The sequence below is a fragment of the Chiroxiphia lanceolata genome, chromosome 13, assembly GCF_009829145.1.
Source record: "Chiroxiphia lanceolata isolate bChiLan1 chromosome 13, bChiLan1.pri, whole genome shotgun sequence".
NCBI lineage: Eukaryota > Metazoa > Chordata > Aves > Passeriformes > Pipridae > Chiroxiphia > Chiroxiphia lanceolata.
Window position 1 is genome coordinate 9,669,084 of NC_045649.1, and position 19,113 is coordinate 9,688,196.

At 40.9% G+C, this 19,113-nt stretch overlaps 1 protein-coding gene across 1 annotated transcript; it reads right to left on the bottom strand.

Annotated features, from left to right (window-relative positions):
• Positions 1 to 292: 292 nt before the first annotated feature.
• Positions 293 to 11,586, bottom strand: DNAJA2 (DnaJ heat shock protein family (Hsp40) member A2). The gene is made up of 9 exons (XM_032701042.1): positions 11,386 to 11,586; positions 8,715 to 8,774; positions 7,497 to 7,717; positions 6,064 to 6,144; positions 5,612 to 5,745; positions 4,359 to 4,555; positions 2,785 to 2,929; positions 2,489 to 2,616; positions 293 to 1,987 (listed from the first exon to the last, which is right to left on the bottom strand). Exons 1-9 carry the CDS (start codon positions 11,461 to 11,463, stop codon positions 1,799 to 1,801), a joined length of 1,233 nt encoding a protein of 410 aa, XP_032556933.1. The 5' UTR covers positions 11,464 to 11,586; the 3' UTR covers positions 293 to 1,798.
• Positions 11,587 to 19,113: the final 7,527 nt, after the last annotated feature.

Genomic DNA, 19,113 nt, shown 5'->3' on the forward strand with positions numbered 1-19,113 from the left:
TTAATGCCATCTCAGGACTCAAGGAGAACTAGCCCATATACAGTGATCAACTCCTCCTCCACCTTCCACTTCAGCACCTTACCTGAAATCCCTTCCTCTCTTCCCCCTCAAAAAAGCAATTTGAAAGGAGATGAAAAGTTTAGAATAGTACTCTATTTTTCAAGGAAGTGTATCTTAAAGCTGCTACTTAAAACCAGAAGACAGGTGGTGTAATTGTTTAAGCATTACAGGTTAAAGTGATTGACTTCTTGGAGAAATTAGTCAGGAGAAAGGATCAGCATGTAACCATGGCTTCACAAAAAGCAACCCAAAGTTTTAATAAATGAAAAAAAAAGATCCACCAGAGAATGCCACAGCATAAGTCAATACTGAAATACAGATCAAACAGTATTTATTTTTGCTTCATTTTTAGAGTCTATAACAAGGATGTTCAGCAACACTCAAATGCCAATGCCTACCCAAGCACATGGAAACCCCTGGAGTTTGTCCCTCCAACCTCATTGGTAAAATGTCAACAACTATCAGAGCAATAACTAAACAAGTCACACTTCAGATTTGTAAAGAAAAGTAGAGCTTCAACTTTCTCACTTAAACAGGGAGAGAAACCTTGCTATAGAGAGGCAGCTTACCAACCAAACATTGTTCATGCACAACATTCCTTAATTAAGGTCACATTTTTGCCTTGTTGGGGCATTTTTACCAATTCAAAGTAACAGAACTGAAGCTGGAGAACTTAATATCTTCATAATTAAAACAAAGTGCAAACTACCAAAAAAGTAACAAAACCATCTACATTTATGATGTTTCCAGGTCAAACATTTTTTTTTTTTAAACTGGAAACATTTCTCTAGGAAGTGAGGCTGAATCAGGCTTTGAGTAGGATTCAAAGGCTAAAAGAAAAACACCATTATTTCAGAATATAATCATCCCCATTTAAATGTTTTCTTATCTTCAAACTGAATTCGGTATTCCTTGTGTTTTCTTCACACAAAGGGGAGGGACATGGCTGCAACCTTCCCTGTGCCCATTTAGTCAAGTCTCATTTCAAGAAAAGACTTTTATGTGGCACACAATTGTTACCTAACCTTAGCTTAGTCTTAAAGCAGCTTCAGCCTCCCTGTGTTTACAAAATGTCTATCATCTACATAGTCTCCTCATACACAGACTAGTTAAAGCCACTGGAAAAGTAAGAGTTACAAGGCAAAAGAAATATATTATACACCAACTGCTTTTATTTAATTTCAGAAACCGTTCACAAGATGGTAGAAAAAACTTACAACCACTTCTAATTCATTCTTTCATTGTTCCCAGTCAGCTCTAAACCCATTATGTGCAAAGCCCATTTATTACCATGCATCTAGATGATAGATACAGGCTATGAAAAATTCTTGATTCTACTTGTAGCAGCTTATGCAGGTGCAGCCAAATACCAAGCCTCAGGACAAATTGTACACAAACTTTACAATGTAGAATTTGAATTTAAAATATGAAACTTAAAATCTACACAAAACTGATAAAAATCAAGCACAGATACGAGGACAAACTTAAAACCCATGTGAAAAGGAGTCTCGTCTTCCTTTCAAGTGCTTTATTCTGCTACACAGTCAAAATGAAGATGTAAGCTTGTGGTTAGTTTAAATTACACTCTGTAGATACTATAGACCAATTTAAAAGTTACACATACAGCAATAGATGTCCATTGGTTCATCTGGATTACTTATACAATCCAGCTGGATTGTTGAAAACAGGTCAGGCAAAATTTGAAAGAAAATCCTTGTGCAACTTTTTAGACAAATGTTTACTGATGGGCACACTGTACCCCAGGTCCATGATGGCTGCTTTCTTCGTCAGAACTATCATTATAAGCTTCACGTCTCTGGCCACCACCTGAACCACGAGTGGTATCAAATTCCTGAAGATCTACCTCTTCTGCATCACCAATTACATTTGGAAATTCTGGTCTAGCTGGCAGAAGATCTTCAAGTTCCTGCCCCAAAAAAAGAAATGCATTCAGTATTGCACCTACAACTGCTGTGTAAAAAGTGACCGGTTTCCCACAACTTCAAGACACCTCACAGAGCAGGTTTGGTTTAGAAGTCTAAGCTGATGAAAGCCCTGAAGCACAGACTCATTTAAAAGTATTTGTATCAATTGGAAGACACCACAGAAAGAAAACCAACTCAACATATCATTAACTGAAAGCGCAATCAGTAAATACAGTCATGCTCTGACAACTTATCACACAGCAACAGAAAGATTCCTCCTCCTGCCTTCGTCTGCATAACATCTGCACAGCTCTTAAATACAGGTTAATAAATTCTTATTCCAATGAGTATTTCCGAGTAACATGTTGCCCATAAAAAAGGTTAAAAGAACAGTTGTACTTGCATCTAAATTTAACCACTGAAAGCAAGCCATGAGGTACAACACATGCCCTTGGCACACACTGTCAAATAAGACACATAGTTATGCTTGAAAAACTACTTACTGAAAGCTTTTCTGGGCTAATCCAGTTATTTTCAGGAAACTGAACGTCAAATTTAATGTAAAGATCCCCTTTCTCAAAAGGATTGCGATACTGTGGCATTCCTTCACCTCTGACTACACGGACACAACCTGGAATTCAAAGAGAAGTAAGCTGGAGAGTGCTACTGCAGAACCATTGTCTCCACATAATTCCCTCAGTTTTCCTTGCTTAGGTTCAGTTAACAGGACAAGAATGGGATTAAGTGTTAAAGAATCACAAAAGCATAATCAAAGGAATCCTCATCAGGCCAAGCTTACCTGGTTCAATTACTTTTCCAGGAGGATATTTAACCACAATTTGACGTCCATCAAGGTGCTTAAATGTGAACTGAAACCCACACAGTGCTTCAACAAGTCCAATCTTGTGTGTCATATGCAAATCATTCACATCTCGCTGGAACACCTGAAAAATAAAAACAGATGTCTTTTCTAGTCCTATAATCATAACTCCACCAGGCTCATTATTTAATAAGTTCATTATTATTATTTATCCTTAAAATTCAATGTCAGAGCAACAGCCCTTGCGTAAGTTAACTTGATTCTGTTAATTCAGACAGCTTAATGTGCTTGGAAAGTTTGTTTCTGACACAAGTGTCATCTAAGATAAGGCAAACCACACCACATGCTATGAGCCAAGGTTCAAATTAAACAAGGTCTGTATAGCAGCACTGCTCTTTTACCCCCAACATCTTCCATATAGCAACAAATCAACAAAAGTTACCACAGCACTTCCCCTGCACTTGAGTATATAAACCACATCTTTGTTTCTCAACTTTTATTTTGTCATCATGCATATCTGCTTTAGCAAACTGGATCTACAGCAGGACTTCAATCAGTTAGTCCACAGCTGTCAGAAGTGACCTTTAAGCTATATTGCTCAAGATTCTTAATCAGAATAAATCTAAGATTTATCCATTGGTAGAACCATAATTGCCACCTCAAGGAAAATTTTAAGAACATTAAAAGTCTATCTAGTTTTACTCTCTAGGACAAAGTACAGACCAACAGATTAGCAGTCCTTGACACAGCTTTGAAAAATCTTACAAAGTACCTAATTATCAGCTAACCAACATTATATCCTTAATATATGACTGGAGTTTAAATTTGTACCTAATGCTATTCTTTCTGTCACAACAGACACTCCCCTCCGAGTATAACACACCAATTATTTCTTATTTCATCACAGTAATACCTGGCATTTTTAAACAAAAGCATTCAAAAAAAAGCACAGTCACCTCAACTCTGCCCCAAGAGAGTTTTCACAGAAAAAGATAAATTGCCATATTTAATTCCAAAGTGCAACCTATACACTCCAGAATACAGTGAGCATGAGTCTAGTATAAAATAATAATGCTTCTGCTTTGTGAAGTGAATCAGCAACATCACCATTTTGTGTTATTTCCAGAACCACAGTAACAGACACAGAAAGCACCATCTGGGGATTTTATCAGGAGTTCCCTGCCATGTCACAAGACATTCAAAAAAGCAACACTTAGCATTTTGTTAGTGTCACAAGCAAAGCAGATTAAAGTTAACATCCCGTGCAGCTCTTCACTGCATCTACTGCATCAAAGTCACTCAGAGCTTATCTGAGAAAGCTACCTTTTATTAGCAGTAGGAAGCACCAGAATCTGCCTGTCCTCTGGCTGAGGACTCGCACAGTTTTCTCTGGCTCACCATGAAAGCCACATAACATGCTATAAATTTATTAAAAGCTACTCACCATCTCTCCCAGAGCTCCAACTATATGAATTGCTTTAAATGAATGGCCATCTATACAACTTAAATATTAACAACTAGACTAAAAGGCATTTAAAAGATAAAAGCATTACCTCATTCTCCTTTTCTTGGAGCAAAAGGACAATATCGCCTGGTTCCACACCTGGAGCCTGATCTGCTTCTCCACTGAATGTAATTCTTTGTCCATGTTTCATGCCTTTGTCTACATGGACTTCAAGTATTTTTACCTCCTTGATCACCTTCTTTCCTTCACATTTTTTACAGCGGTCTTTTTCATTAATTACTTCACCTAAATGAAGACAATTTTTGAGTTCAGAGATTTCCACATAATTGCATCCAATTCTGAAGAAAACCTGTTTGAGAGCGGGCTCAAAAATTCATGCAACACAACAAGCAATTTAGATGTTCCTTTATGAATTCCTCACAAGAGGAAATCCAGGCTCCATTTACCCTAGCTGGGACAGGTGGAGGGAAGGAAAAAGAAAAAAAGGTGGGGTGTCAGTAAATAACAAAGATACACATAACCTTCCAAGCTGCCTTACCAAGGATTTTGAAAAATGAGAGGGCTTTAGAGAATGGCAAAACAAGACTTTGTGTTCCTTAAGTCCTTCCCATGTAACTTACTTCCCCTAAAATAAATGAAAAGCCTATTTTGCCATTTCTTGTTATGCTAGGGATAACAGAAGCTAAAGCCACACTGACGCATCTCTTCTCCCTTTAAAGTCAGAATAGAAATTTCAAAATATTTCAATGAATTTAGGAAACTTAGTTTTGACTAGTCACAACATACAAATCTTTGTAATTTCTGAGTGTTGTGATGAGTAAAATCATCCACAGGGTGATGTAACTACTCTGCAAAATGCAGAAGACCTAAAAAGAAATCACACTAAGTGCAGATCACGTGCTGAGCTTGTTCCCCCTAAACAGAACCAATTCAGCCAAAGATATCTTCTTAATTTGAAGAAGTTAAAAATTCAATTTTAGGTTTCCATTTTTAACCTAAAACTGTCCTTGGATTAGGAGAGGCAAAAAGACAAATAGCTCCTAAACCAGCAATATCTTGTTTTTTCTTTAACACAAGAATAAGAGCAGTAAGTAATACCCACATCTAAGTGTTTTTAAAAACAATCAATCCCTGTTGTTCAAGCTTCTAGGCTGCTTTTCAGCATTAACACTGTAAATCTTGCTGCTCTTCTGGGTAAAATGATTCCTCCATGTTGACACCAAATTGAGACACAGCTGAGTGGATGGGGGCAGAACTGTCCTGGATAAGTTCCTCCTGAGACTTAAGCAGAAGGTTGAATCCAACCACACACATTTAGCAGCAGAGCACAGCTTGGCCTACCTTCTCCATTGCAGTCAGAGCACACAGACTGCATCTGCTGAACCATCCCGGGGGCGAGCTGTCGGATCATGATACGGACACCTCTGCCCCGGCACGCGTTACACTTCTGAACAGATCCAGCCTTCCCTCCCTGCCTGCAATGGAAACCACCAGTTGCGTGGAAAGTTAGTTTTTCAGAAACATACAACCAAAAAAACCCCTCCATCAGAAGGTTAACATGCCTAACGACACTGCCAATTAGAATTAAGTTCTCTCCTCTCCCACCCTTCCCCCAGACAAAGCCCTTGAATAGTTCCAGTTCCATCAACAGTATCATTCAAGTCCAACAATTTGCTAGTCTGAAAGCAGGCTCCAGTAAGTCAAATACTGATAAGGATCCGACAGAGGAGATCCTTCATTACACTATCTGCCAACAAAGCAACCAGAGAACTCAAAAATACAAACAAACTTACCCATTACATGCACTACAAAGGACATTCTTGCTAAGTTGTAGTTTAGTTGTCTTTCCATTATACAGATCTTCTAAAGAGACTCTACAAAATAAAGCATTTCTCCTGGGTTATCAATTAACAACTTACTTTCCCCATGTAATTAAAATACTTGCCTAGGACAAATGAAAGAAAAATAGAACTTCATAAAAAGACTAAATCTGCTATTAAAATATGATTTTAAAGCATTGTTTTGGGTTTCATGAGGAATTACTAAAATAATATTTCATGCATGTCAATATACACTTGTAAACCTGAACACAGTTTCAGAGAAAAGCTGTAATTTAAGAAGAAACCAGACAGGACTGCTGGTGTTTCACAACAGGAAATAAGCTGATCTAGTATTTTAGGTGTTATTATATAGTCATAATTAATTACTATTTGTAGTTCTACCAGGCAGGTGAGACTGTCCAAACAATATTTATAGCACGAATATGTAAGAACGCATTTAGAATACTTACTACTGTATTGGCTTTCCACACAAGAGAGTTTAGTGAGGTGGGGTTAGCACATCCTCAAGGCCACTTAATCCTTTAGACTTGTTCATGTTTTAACTTTTTTAGAAGCTCTTGAATACACTATCAAACTCCAATAACCTTTATATATTGCTAGAAGATTATGTACATATATTTAGTGTTTCTCCTACAAGGGTTTGTTGGTGGATAGAAATTGCAACTCAAAGTATAGAGAAAAGGTTGTTTGGCATCAGTGTTTACAAATAACAACAAAACCAAAGTTAATTAATAATATACCAAGCAGTACTAGCTGCTAAACTAAGCATATAAAATTAAACAGATTTTACTAAGCATGGTTTGCTGACCACAGGAAAGACGTGGCTTAACTTAAGAACTTAGGAAGGACCTGCTCATCAGGCAAAAAGCCAGTCATGACTGCAAGAAGAGATCTACAAAACACAATTAGATGTGACATTCAAGAATGGCTCTGAAAAAAAGCCAAACCAAAACCAAACCCGCCACACACACTTTTCCATTAATTACGAGGTTCTACTGTAGTTCCAGTTGGTAGTGGACTATGAATGCATGCCAACTTAAGTCTTTACAGAGCACCTCCACTTTCCTAAGAATCCAGCTAATGAGTAATACTTTGTTGTTGAAGGTTTTTTCAGATCAGAACTATCAAACATAGTTAAGGAGCAAAACAAAGGAAAATAAAGCTATTGAAGTACATACATTCTAATAACCTGGCAAATCATGGTTATATAGATTAACCAACCATTGGTAACTCCAATGACCACCCTACACACAACATGCAGGTCTGAAAACCACTGCAGACAGCAGAGGATCTTAACTGAGAAGCACATCAAGAACAGAAACCAGCAGAGTCAAGTACTGATCAGGGAAGTTTGAAAGTACAAACTGCAGTATCAAGATACTCACTTGAGTGGATGCATCATATCTTCTCCTCTTCTTCTACCATTACGACTTCTACTCTGACCACCCATGAAATTGAACAATCCACCACCAAAGATATGGGAGAAAATATCGTCCATTCCACTGCTTCCACTCCCTTCTCGGAGACCCTGCTCTCCATATCTATCATATAACTCACGTTTCTCCGGATTTGACAATACTTCATAGGCAAAGCTTATTTCTTTGAACTAGAAGAGGAACAGAGTCAAAACAGTGCATGATAATTTAGAACTTCAAGGGAGTATTTTATTTGTTTCTTGCCCAGTATGAACATCCACCAATTATGGAAAAGTTTTTCACTCTCTTTCTAATATAACTTATTCTAAGCAAGAGTTTAAAATGAAACTTGGGCTTAGTTTTTACTTAGCTGTGCTGCTCCTTACCATAAAATAAGATGTTTTACTGCAAAACTTGGTTGGCTTTGTTCTTTACTGTGCTTAGCATAAGACAAGGTTTCTTACAAATAAAAAAAAAAAATCCAACTGAAGAAAACCCCCAAGTACACAACACTGCAGAAACCAATAGGGAAAATACCCAACAGAGCTACATAGTAATGGCAAAGACTTCAGGATATGTTAGGCACTTCAAATACACTAGCAATTAAGTAACTTACTAAAATGTATATTAATGTGTTTGTCTTTATAACAAATCAGTATCTTTTCACGGTCATCTCTGCTCACCCCTAAGTAGCCATTAGGACTTCAATTTTGTTAAAGATAATCAGTTGAGTCAACCTAATTGACAATTTTTAAAATGCTTTTAGCATAACAAACCTAATTCAACCTTCCCATATATGTAATTTGTTTTATGCCGCAGCAGTTTCAGGAACCTCTACAATGTACACTTTTCCATGCTGGAAAAACTTGGAAAACCGACTACCTTTTTCAAACACCTACACAGATGCCAATGCCAGCTGACACCATCTCAGCAGATGAAGAGAGGCAGCTTTCTCCTCAGCATTACCTTCTCAACCAATCTGACTCAGCCAACTGCTGCATTTTGCCAGTAGGCACACCAGCAGATTTTGAGATTGGGGAAAAAAGTTGACCTGATAGGGTTCCCTCTCACAGTTATTATTTTTGAACAAATTGAATAGCAAGCCCCCAACACCTGTACTTTGTTCCTTACATGCTACTGTAGTAGCAAACTTAAGGTATTTAAAAAAAAAAAAAGAAGTCATCTTACTTTGTCGCCTGCATTTGGATTCTTATCAGGATGGTATTCCTTAGCCAGCTTTCTGTATGCCTAGTTGAAAAAGGTGGAAAATTAGTTTAAATTTCAATTAATCAGTTTTCTAAGAAACTCAAGTAATGTCCCCAAAAAGAAGGAAAATCCTAATAAATCAAAATGAAAAAATTATAGTTTCAAAATCACTCATACATTGAAATGATATATAAAAATATTCTGACATCGCTACATGCATAAATTAACTACATTTGGATTTTAAACATAACTATAGCACACAATAGCTGGAACTAGTTTTTCTGCTTCTCTTCATCAGCTTACAGGAAGAATCCCATTGGACTTTCATTAAAATTACTTACTCTAGAGAACCCACTCAAAACCTATAACACAACAGCAAATTTCAGCCCGTTTGTCTTTCCCCTCAATCACAGCAGTAACTAACAACAAAATGGCTGCCTCAGCTTCTCATTCAACCCTACCAACCACTCCTCACAACCATCAGTTTATTCTCCCTTACCTACCAATAATGGAAGATCTCATCTCACTTTGAACTAAGTACGTGAGTCACATGTGCAGAAATGTACATATTTATTTAACTTCACTGCTCTAAAACAGCAGGAGGAATAAGTACAGCCAAATATCCAGAAGAAATTTTTCAGAATGTTTTTTTTTGACCAGTGCTTGGACTCCTAGGATCATCACTTGCTCTTCAGCACTTCATCTGTTCCACTTACACTTTGGAGGACCAAATCAAATTAACACAATAGGCAGAGATTGTTCCTACAATTTGAGTTTCTGACAGCAAAGACCACAACCCTTCCCCCACTCCAGCTCAGTGCCCCTCAGAAGCAATCAAGAAACAGATATTAACAAGTTACATCGTATACAGTCTTTTATTCTCTAAATTATACGTATTTTAAAAAGCTACAGTGATGCAATTGCAAAAAACTGAAACATCACTTCTTAGAGTGGACTTTCCAAAGGCTTTATTTCTGTATAACTGAGCACCTAAAGTAACTCTTTAGAACTACAGTGTTAAGAGAGCTTTACACACAAAGCTTTACAGAGATCATACCTTTACAACTTTTGAACAAGTAAGTTTCCTTTTTCTATATCTGCACAGTTACTTCGCTTTACTGATTTTATCTTGAAACACTCTGTACTTCTGCATGCAATCAAGAAATGAAGCTTTATAATGAATTAATGAAATAAAATGAGAACGTGGATATTACAAGCAAAATATTCTGAACCATAGTAAATAAAAAGAACAAAAATCACACGTCTTCAGGACAAATTACCCCTCAGTAACAAAGCATAATTGTCCACGAATCTATGCATTCCATAAAAATGGATTTTCCCCACATATTTTAAGAAGTCTAGCCAAGGAAAAAACAAAAACATCACTGAAATGATAACCTAAGTAACATTATCTAATCAGGAAGAAAGGAGCTCACACGATGATCTTCAAAAAGATGTCTCTTTGCTGATAACAGCATTCCAGGCCAGAGCAATTTTTACAACTACTCATGGCCCTAAAGGAAGCCACCACAATTCATTTAATCAGAAACAGATTCAGAATCAAGGTCTACACTGGCAACATATTATAACTTAAAAGTTAATGTAACTATTGTCAAAACCTATTCTCTCAGCCTCTTTTGACTAAGATATCAACTATTTTTCTTCTATTTTCTATACTGTGGTAAACATGCTAAAATACCAGATTTTAAAGCATCCATGAAACCTCTCAATGACAATAACACATAGATGAACTCCTTGCTGTAGCAGCTGGAAACTTTACATTCCCTGATCAGTTTAATCTGTAGTAATTAATACTGAGCAGTGCAGGCTACTCTAGAGGAAAATTTGTCCCGAGTTTTTCATTCTTACAGGACACAGACATAGTTAAGAGAGTCCTGTAAGAAAATACAATATTCTCCTGGACAGCGATGTACATCAAGCACAACCTTCCATCTCCAGCACTATATTTCAACACTGCAATCGCCGATCCCTGCACAAATGAGGCTGCCGCGAGCATGCCGGGTAAGGCGCAGTTGTTGGTGCCAGCACCACCCACCCGCGGAAGCCACTGCGAGTGAACTGTCTGGTTCATTCTCCTCCCTCACGTGTGAACGGTCATTACGGCCTTCCACAAAAAAAGTGCTTCATACGCTACAGGGTGCGATCGCTGTGGTGATGACCCGGCTGCGAGCTCTCACCTCCGCTCTTTGTTTACCTCGCCCCGCCGGCCCCGGAGGGATCCCATGTGAGAGCGGGACCGAGGCCCCCCCGGGCCCGCACGTGGGGCGGACAATGGCCCCGGGGAGGATCCACCCGCGGGGATTCCCCCTCTCCCCAAAAAAGCCCTTCCCGGCCGCGCACCGCGTGGTGCCGGAACGAGCCGCGTTCCGCCCGCGCCCGGAGCCCGCCGGGGCAGGGCCGGGCCGGGCCGAATGCGGCCGGGGCCCATCGCCCCCTCCTTCTCCTCCTCCTGCCGGGCCCTCACCCTGCCCGCGGCCTCCCGAGCACCGCGCTGCGCCCTCCCGGCGGCCCCGGCCACGCCGCCCCCGCGCCCCCTCGGCCCCGCTCCCCTCACGGCCCGCCCGCGGGCCCTGCCCGACCGGGCCCGGCCTCCCCCCCCACACACCGCCCGGCCTCCGCCCCTGCGCCGCACCTTCTTGAGCTCGTTGTCGGAGGCGCCGGGCGGCACCCCCAGGATGTCGTAGAGCTTGGTGTCGGCCACGTTGGCCATGTCGTGCGGGCGGCGGGGCCGAGCGGGGCCGGGCGGGCCGAGGGCGGGCGGGCAGGGCCGGGACCGGCGGCAGGACACGGGCACGGGCCGCCCGCGACGTCACCGCGCACGCGCTGCGTCACCGCGCCCGCGACGGGCGGACAGCGCGGCCCCGCCCCCGCCGCGGGGCTGCTGACCCAGTTGCGGCGCGGCGCGGCAGGGGGCGCTGTGCACCGGAACTGGGTCCGCGGCTGCTCCGCCGCTCGTGTCACGGTCACGGAGTCAGCGGGGGTGGGAAAGACCTCGGCGGGCATCGAGTCCAACCTGTGGCCGATCCCCACCTTGTCACCCAGCCCGGAGCGCCTGAGTGCTTAAGCACCTCCAGGGACAGTGACTCCACCGCCTCCCTGGGCAACGCATTGCGATGTCTAATCACCCTTTCTGTGAAGAAGTTCGTCCTAATCTCCAGCCCAAACCTTCCTTGGTGCAGCTTGAAGCCGCGTCCTCTCGTCCTTTCACTTGTTGCTAGGAGAAGAGCCCGACAACCCTCTGACAATAACCTCCTTCAGGGAGTTGTAGAGAATGATGAAGTCACCCCTGAGGCTCCTTTTCTCCGGACTAAACACCGTCAGCCTGCTCAGCTGCTCCTCACAGGACGTGTACTCCAGACGCTTCTCCAGCTCTGTTCCCTTCTCTGGACGTGCTCCAGCCCCTCAATGTGCTTCCTGAACTGAGGGGCCCAGAACTGGGCACAGCACTCGAGCTGTGGTCTCACCAGGGCCCAGCACAGCAGGACAATCGCTCCCTGCTTCTGCTGGCCACACTATTGCTGGTACAGGCCAGGATGGCAGCGGCCTCCTTGGTCACCTGGGCACATGCTGGTTAAAGTTGCTGTTGACCAGCACCCCCAGGTCCTTCTCCACTTGGCAGCTCTCCAGCCACTCTGCCCTCAGCCTGCAGCACTACTTGGGGTTGTTGCAGCCAAAGTTTAGGCCCCAGCACTTGGTCTTGTTGAACCTTCTTCAGGGACATGTTGCTAAGTAGTTATAAATAGCGTTGGTACCCGTCTGCTCAGTTTTTGTGCTTTGCTGCACTACTGGGATCTGAAGCACCAGTTGCTACGCTGGGCCCAGAGTGACTCACAAAATGTACCAGCCCCAAGGCCCCAGCTGGGAACCACTTCTAGCAGACAAATAAAAAGCTGGGTTGTGTTTAATTAGAGGTTTGTCTTTTAATGCCTGGCGAGGCACTATTGAGCCTTTCCTTAGGTGTAGTCTCTTTGTCATTAGCCCCTTGTTAGGTGGGGGCTGCTGGAAGGCTCCAAAATTTGTGACACGTGTGTGGCTGAGGATGACAGGATGGGGTCTCTATAAGGGCAGGAAACAAAAGCAGCTTCCTGACTTCTCTCTGGGTAAACCCAGGTCATGCTTCAGAGAGGGTGCTCCCTAAGGAAGAGCTGAGTAAGGCTGAGCCCTGAGGAGAGTCTGCTGAGAACAGATTACTGGTCTGGCATATGAGAGAGAGCAGAAAAGGCCCTTTGAAATGATTAATAGGCTTGTGGTGTAGAAAATTGAGTAGGTTGCTTGCCCAAGGGGAACAGATCTGAGTGCTTGAAGGCTTCTTCCCTCATTGTCTGTCGGGGTACTCTTCATTTTCAGTTCCTCCACACAGCTTGTAGTTGCAGTGACTGGGTTGGGAAGTGCAGTCTGCTGATGGCTTCTCTGGTCCTTCTTAGGCAGGTGTTTATGGGGCCCTACATTCCATCAATGTGTTTATTCAGTCTGCAGTAATCTGGGTCAGAAGATGATGGTAATATCTGCCTCTGGTTTTGCAGGTGTGGCAGCAAGCAAGAGCTTCAAAGGAAAATGCAGACTAGTTCTTGAGGGAGAAAAATAGTGGTAGGGCAGAGAATGGCTATTGGAAAGAGTCCTGTGGACTGTAATTATTAGTCTGAGATGTGCAGAATGAAAAAAAAACCTCATAAGGAGAGGTATGTTTTTTTGGTGCTTTTGGAAGCTGTATGTACAGCCTTTGGGAATTGCATGGTTTAACATATGTGGCTAAACCCAATAAGGCTTCACGTTTTGGTTTATTTGTGTATTGCTCTACTTGGCTTCATCTTTTATTTTGGCAAGGCTAAATTCAGCTACTCTGAGAACTGTCTGGCATGCCTATCTGGCTTGACTGTTTTGGATTGTGCTTACTTTACAGCTTGGTATGTTTCTAGATGGGGTTTGTATGTTTTTTATACACAGGATTTTCCTTTTAGCGGGCAGTCAGGTAGGAAGTAAAGTTAGCAGTGTGTGGGGGAACACTTCTTTGCCCTGCAGGTCAGACTTGCCACTTCAGGAGTTAAGCAGAATCACCAGGATTCTGATATAAATATTGCTGATATAAGCAATATTTAACATACTGTAGCATTTATGTGTCCTTGCAATAAAAAAAATAAATCTAAAGCTCTGGGAAGGTGATGTTGCTCAAACCGGTGGGATGCCATTCTTATGCCTGTGGGGAGGAAGTTTGCCATGAGCATGATGCAGACTTACCTGTCCTGTGAGCTGAGTGGCTTCTGAAGCCACTTGGCATCTTGAGGCCACGTTGGCAGCCAGACCGTGAGCCAGCAGATTGATGGATCTGGGGGTGAGAGGTGAACTCGGTGTATCAGCTGGAGCACAGGCCAAGGAGGCAGTTCAGCAGCGGAGTTTGTGAACTTCCTTCTTCCCTGTCAGAACAGCCTTGTTACTACAGGCCTGGTTTGTGTCTTGCACAATCAAACCATGTAATGAATAATAAGAAAACTCCTCTGGGATGAAACTTTACATTTTATTTTCAAGTGGAGCTAAGGAATCACAAGATTGGATGATTATCTTTTTATTAAATAAAAATGTAGATGACGAACAAGGTGAAGTTTCCTCTTCCTGCATTACTCCTTTTACCACTGACTTGTGAGTTGTACTGACAGAACACATTAGGCTCACACTGAAATGTGTCCTCTCCTGCTTTTTTTGGTAACACTTGCACATTGTCCTTGTTTTCTTTGTGCATCTTTTTTTTTCATTTTTTTTTAAATTACTCTATTTCCAGATAAGAGCTCTTTCATTTAGTTTCTAATGTTATTATTATCACACAATGTGATGAAAAGCAGTTGCTACATGAAGCTTTGTTTGTTTCTACATGGACTGTACAACTCTCAGCTCTTTGAGGTATTGTTTTGGCCTTACACAGGCACCAGAAGGGACCATTCAAATTCAGTTATTGTTTCAGACCCTGTTTTTAATTCTTTTTATGAAACAAATTTAATTTCTTTTTTAAGATGAAGCATTTTACAATGCTTCATTAGAAATCAAATAAGTATTGATTATGTTTATTACAGGAAAATTGGAAAGAGATTGGTTTTATGTTACTACAAGTGAAATAACCCCCCTTCGGGTTCACTTTATGTGTTCAAAATGTTCTTAACACGAAAATATGACCAGGCATCACTAAATCCTGCTTCAATACTACACAGTCAAATTAAAATTAAAAAGAGTGTTCTGTTTAAATACTACTGAAAAATGCAGTTAGACTGCAAAAAAAAAATTTAAGGTCCTATATAGCCATTGCTTTGAAACCTTTTTTGGTATCATCTTTTGTCAGATAAGGCAGTTGGTGTATTGTGCACACTGTCTGATTTCTACAACTTTTCAGCTAAGGAAAGAAAGCAAACCAGTAAAGAACAAAGAACCTGAAACTTGTAGAGAATTTTAGGACTCACAACTGAAGAACCTGTTAGGAAGTGGGCAGCTGCCTCTGCTGGCAGCTGTAGAGGGCACAACAACCAGACCTTGACTGCCAACCAGTTGTTCCCTCACTGATCAGGAAGAATGCCCTGCCTGCCTCTCCCTGAATTCTCCTGGCCAGGGAGGCAGGTTCCAGTTTTTGATATGGTCAGAACAACAGGTTTGGTTTATTGTCCTGCCCAGGTGTGGTGATGAAACCCAGGGCTGTCTGACAGGTTCCTGTGTGCAGCATCAGTAATGACTTGCACACCTCATTCCTTTTGCCTTTTCCTGTCCCTTGTTTTTGCAGTCCTTACACCTCTGTTTTTCCATCGCAGTCTCCTCCCAAATAAACAACCCACCCCTAATTGCTTATTCCCCATTGGCCCTGGTTTTGCTACATGTGCACTCAGATTTGGGTTACTTAGATACCGTTACTCAGATAATCTCAGCCTTATCAGGTATTAGTGACACTGTTACTGAAGTGCCTTGCATGACTTCACTCCCTGGAAGGTCCCTAAGAGTCCCTTCCAGTTCTGTCTGCCCTTTTCTCCTCTAACTCCTACTTGAGCACCTGCGGGATCCAGCCACACTCACAGCACTATCTGTAATTTTTGTCATCATCTCATAGCATTATATTTGTTTTCTAGTGAGACTTTTTTTTATGCCATGTCAGTAGTTTTTCCCATTTTGTTCAGTTAACTGAATCTCAGGCCCAAACTGATTCACTGGCCTGTCATTTGCCTGCAACCCTGACTGAGCATAGCTGATAGAAAATCAGAATGTTACTTTTAACTGAACACTGTGCATGTTTTCATCACAAAATTAAAGCAGACATCAGCAAGGAGGAGAACTTTGACAGGTAGTGCTAAACAAGCTAAAAAGGCTGTACTGCAGGAATCTGTTAAGGGGGAGCGGGAAGGGAAATAGCTTAAGGGGTTTTGCTTTTGAGCCAGCAAGAAGAATAATTTAGGAGTTCTACATTTTTAAATGCCAAGTTATCAAGGCAATTGGGTTTTAGCAGATTTTTCCATCTGAAGGGTATGCGGCAATAATTTTTTTTCCTTTGTTTTGAGTATGGATTTAGGTTTTGGAGTTTTTGGGTGTAGTTTCAGAGATCACAGAGCAACATGGGTTGAGGGAAAGGGGATTAATTTCCTCCTCACTGTTTACCTTTAAACAACAAGAAGTGGGTTTTAGAATTTTTTTCTTAATACCTTCTTTTCCTGCTTAAAATTTAAATTCAACTCAAGTTTACATATTTTGAACTATATGTCTTTAACAGCCTCTCCTATTAGTGCCTGTTTTCTGTTATGGGTGCAAACATTCTCTGTGGAAAAAAATGTTCTCTCATTTACTACTTTGTGTTGTGTCTGTTCTTTAAATGGAGACCTATTCTCAACAAAAGGTTTCATTTCCAAGGAGAGTAAAAAGGACGTTTTCATGTCACATAAATGTAAAGATACTCTTATTATACCTTTAGGTCTATTTAAATTTTTCTGAATTACGTTGCAGCTGTTACGAGTAGACCAGGCCCTCTAAATGTAGTGTGAGAAGGTAACCACTGTGGAGGGGGTAGCAAGTTAGTGCTGAACAGACTGTACAAAGGTTTAAGCCAAGATGAAAGAAACTCCTGGAGAAGGTAACTAGGGATAAACAGCAGTTGTTTAATGTCTACTTATTTTAAGAATGCTTTAGCAAAAAAAAAGTAATCTGGCTTCTTGAGGTAATAAGCTGCCATTGAATGTGCATACCTTTTTAGAAGAAAAGAGGCAGCAAAGGTGTGTAATATTTTGAGGCATGTATAAAATGCAATGAAAGTATTCTGTAGAAACCATCAACTATTCACTCAGGAACTTATTTATTCTATAGAGGAAACCACACCTGCTCCTTAGCCTACCCATAATCCATCTTAAACGAAACCAGTCCAACTTCTGACAGAATCTTGTCCTTGAACAGAGTAAACACATTCCTGAAAGCTGTTACTGAATTCCAGCTGCTGATGAATTGTGACTCTTTCCTCTATGCTTTGAACTCATATTTGTAATTAATCCTATTACAGCCAAGAGTCAAGTTATTACTAGATCAACACACAGTTAGTGTTTAGGAAATGTAATTTATTAGAAACTGCTGAATATCAGATTTTTACAGTCTTTACAATTTTTACAATATTTTCCATTGCAGGTGATCTCTCCAGTTTACATTGTGTCTCAGATAAATTAGTTTAGACAAAATATTTCACCACAGTTATTTCAATGAGTGCAAAGACTGCAGAAAAAAATAACAAAGAATAATGTTTCTTCTTAGGTTAGGAAGCATTTCCTTTCTTCCTTTATGTAGCCAAAACTCTGATGTCTAGAGTTATGTGTTATTTTTGAGAAAGTTCAACTGATAAAAGTTTTATGTATAAAATAGATCTTTGTGTTTAGATAAATGCATAACATTGTCACATTTGTAGCCTTCCAAAACGAAACAGTTTTACAAACTGGAGCAGTATTTCTTGACCAATTCAAAAGTGCTATTTCAGAGCAGCGTACTAAAAGGCATATCTATCCTTTTGTATAGATTTTTATGAGTTTATTTAACCATGCACCAATACCTATTGCATTATTTGTTTTGGTTCTAAAGGTTACTTCATAACTTTAGCTTCAGCCTTGCTCCAGTTGATCTCAGTTTTACTTTGATTTCAGCACAAGTGCAAGCCCGGAGCTTTACCCAATGTCTGTCTAAGCTTTGCCAATTTGAAACACTTTTGAATAACAAGTTAAAATGGGAATAGTTTTATATCTGTCATTGAACTAATAACATGGACAGAGTATGTGAAAGTATGCGATGTCTGCTTTTCAACTCCCAACAAACTTTAGCCTTCAGAAATAATATGTGACTTAGTGAAGAGAAATACTAAAATTGTCTTGCAGATCCTCTCTAGTACTAAAAGCAAAAATTGTTTATTCATGTATCTGTTAGCTTTGTACTCTGTAAAAATGTGAAAAATAACTCAACTTGTCATCATAGTCCTTCATGTGAATAATGACTCATTTCTGACTTCTTATGAGAGGTTTGAGAAGGGGGAAAGGTAAGGAAGTAGAATCTCTTCCTGTGTTATTTAATGACTTATTATTTTTTGTAATTCAAAGCGTGTGTGGGGGGAGAAAGCCTGAAAAAAAAATAATGGAAGGGTTTGTGAGAAACAGTGATTCTTCAGATATTCAGACTTGCAGTCCCCAGAGATGGCTGTCATGATTTGGCCACAGGGTTCACACAGAGGATTGGGGGATTTAAGATCATGTAATTAAACTTCCCCTGAAGGGAAGGCTGGCTTCCCTCATTCTCATCTAAGACTATTTGTAGTATTAAGGTGGCGTTCTGAAGGATTTGCCCCAATTATGATTTTGGTTAGTGGTTTTAATAGAGCACGCTAGTTTTTCCTTTCATGAGATAATTACAGCGTCACTAGTTAAAATTTACAAATTAAACAGGAAAGGGGAGGAGTCCCAAAAAAGGGGATTTCCAAAGGAATCTGACTTTTTCATGCATGCAGTTTTCCTGTCTTTTAAATCTGTATTATGTTGAAAACGCAACTTAGCGTATCAGCCAAGTGTTGGAGATTTCTTCCTTTTTTCCCCCCTTCCTCATCTTATCTCTGTAAGGAAAAAAGGAATTTGGCATCTGACTCCTGTGAAGAAAATGTCAAGAGAAACTGCAGAAATGCTTAGTTCCATTTTGTTTGTCTCTGCAAGTGGATACCCATTGCAACCCCCTGCAAGTTTCCACCCACATCCCGCCCGGTTTCCTGTGGCTCAGCTGTGTCCAGGCAGTAGCTGTAGCCGGGCTGTTTGTGTCTGAGCCCTGTGGCACTGCAGGTGGGAGTCACTGACAAAACACCCCTTCTCTACCAGAGGTCTGAGGCTTG

Excerpts from the sequence above, each read along its gene's own strand:
- DNAJA2 (XM_032701042.1), bottom strand. The coding sequence starts at position 11,463 with ATGGCCAACGTGGCCGACACCAAGCTCTACGACATCCTGGGGGTGCCG. Across the intron at positions 8,775-11,385 it reads CCGACAACGAGCTCAAGAAG|GCATACAGAAAGCTGGCTAA; the intron begins GTGCGGCGCAGG and ends TTTTTCAACTAG. Across the intron at positions 4,556-5,611 it reads CTCTGACTGCAATGGAGAAG|GTGAAGTAATTAATGAAAAA; the intron begins GTAGGCCAAGCT and ends GTCTTCATTTAG.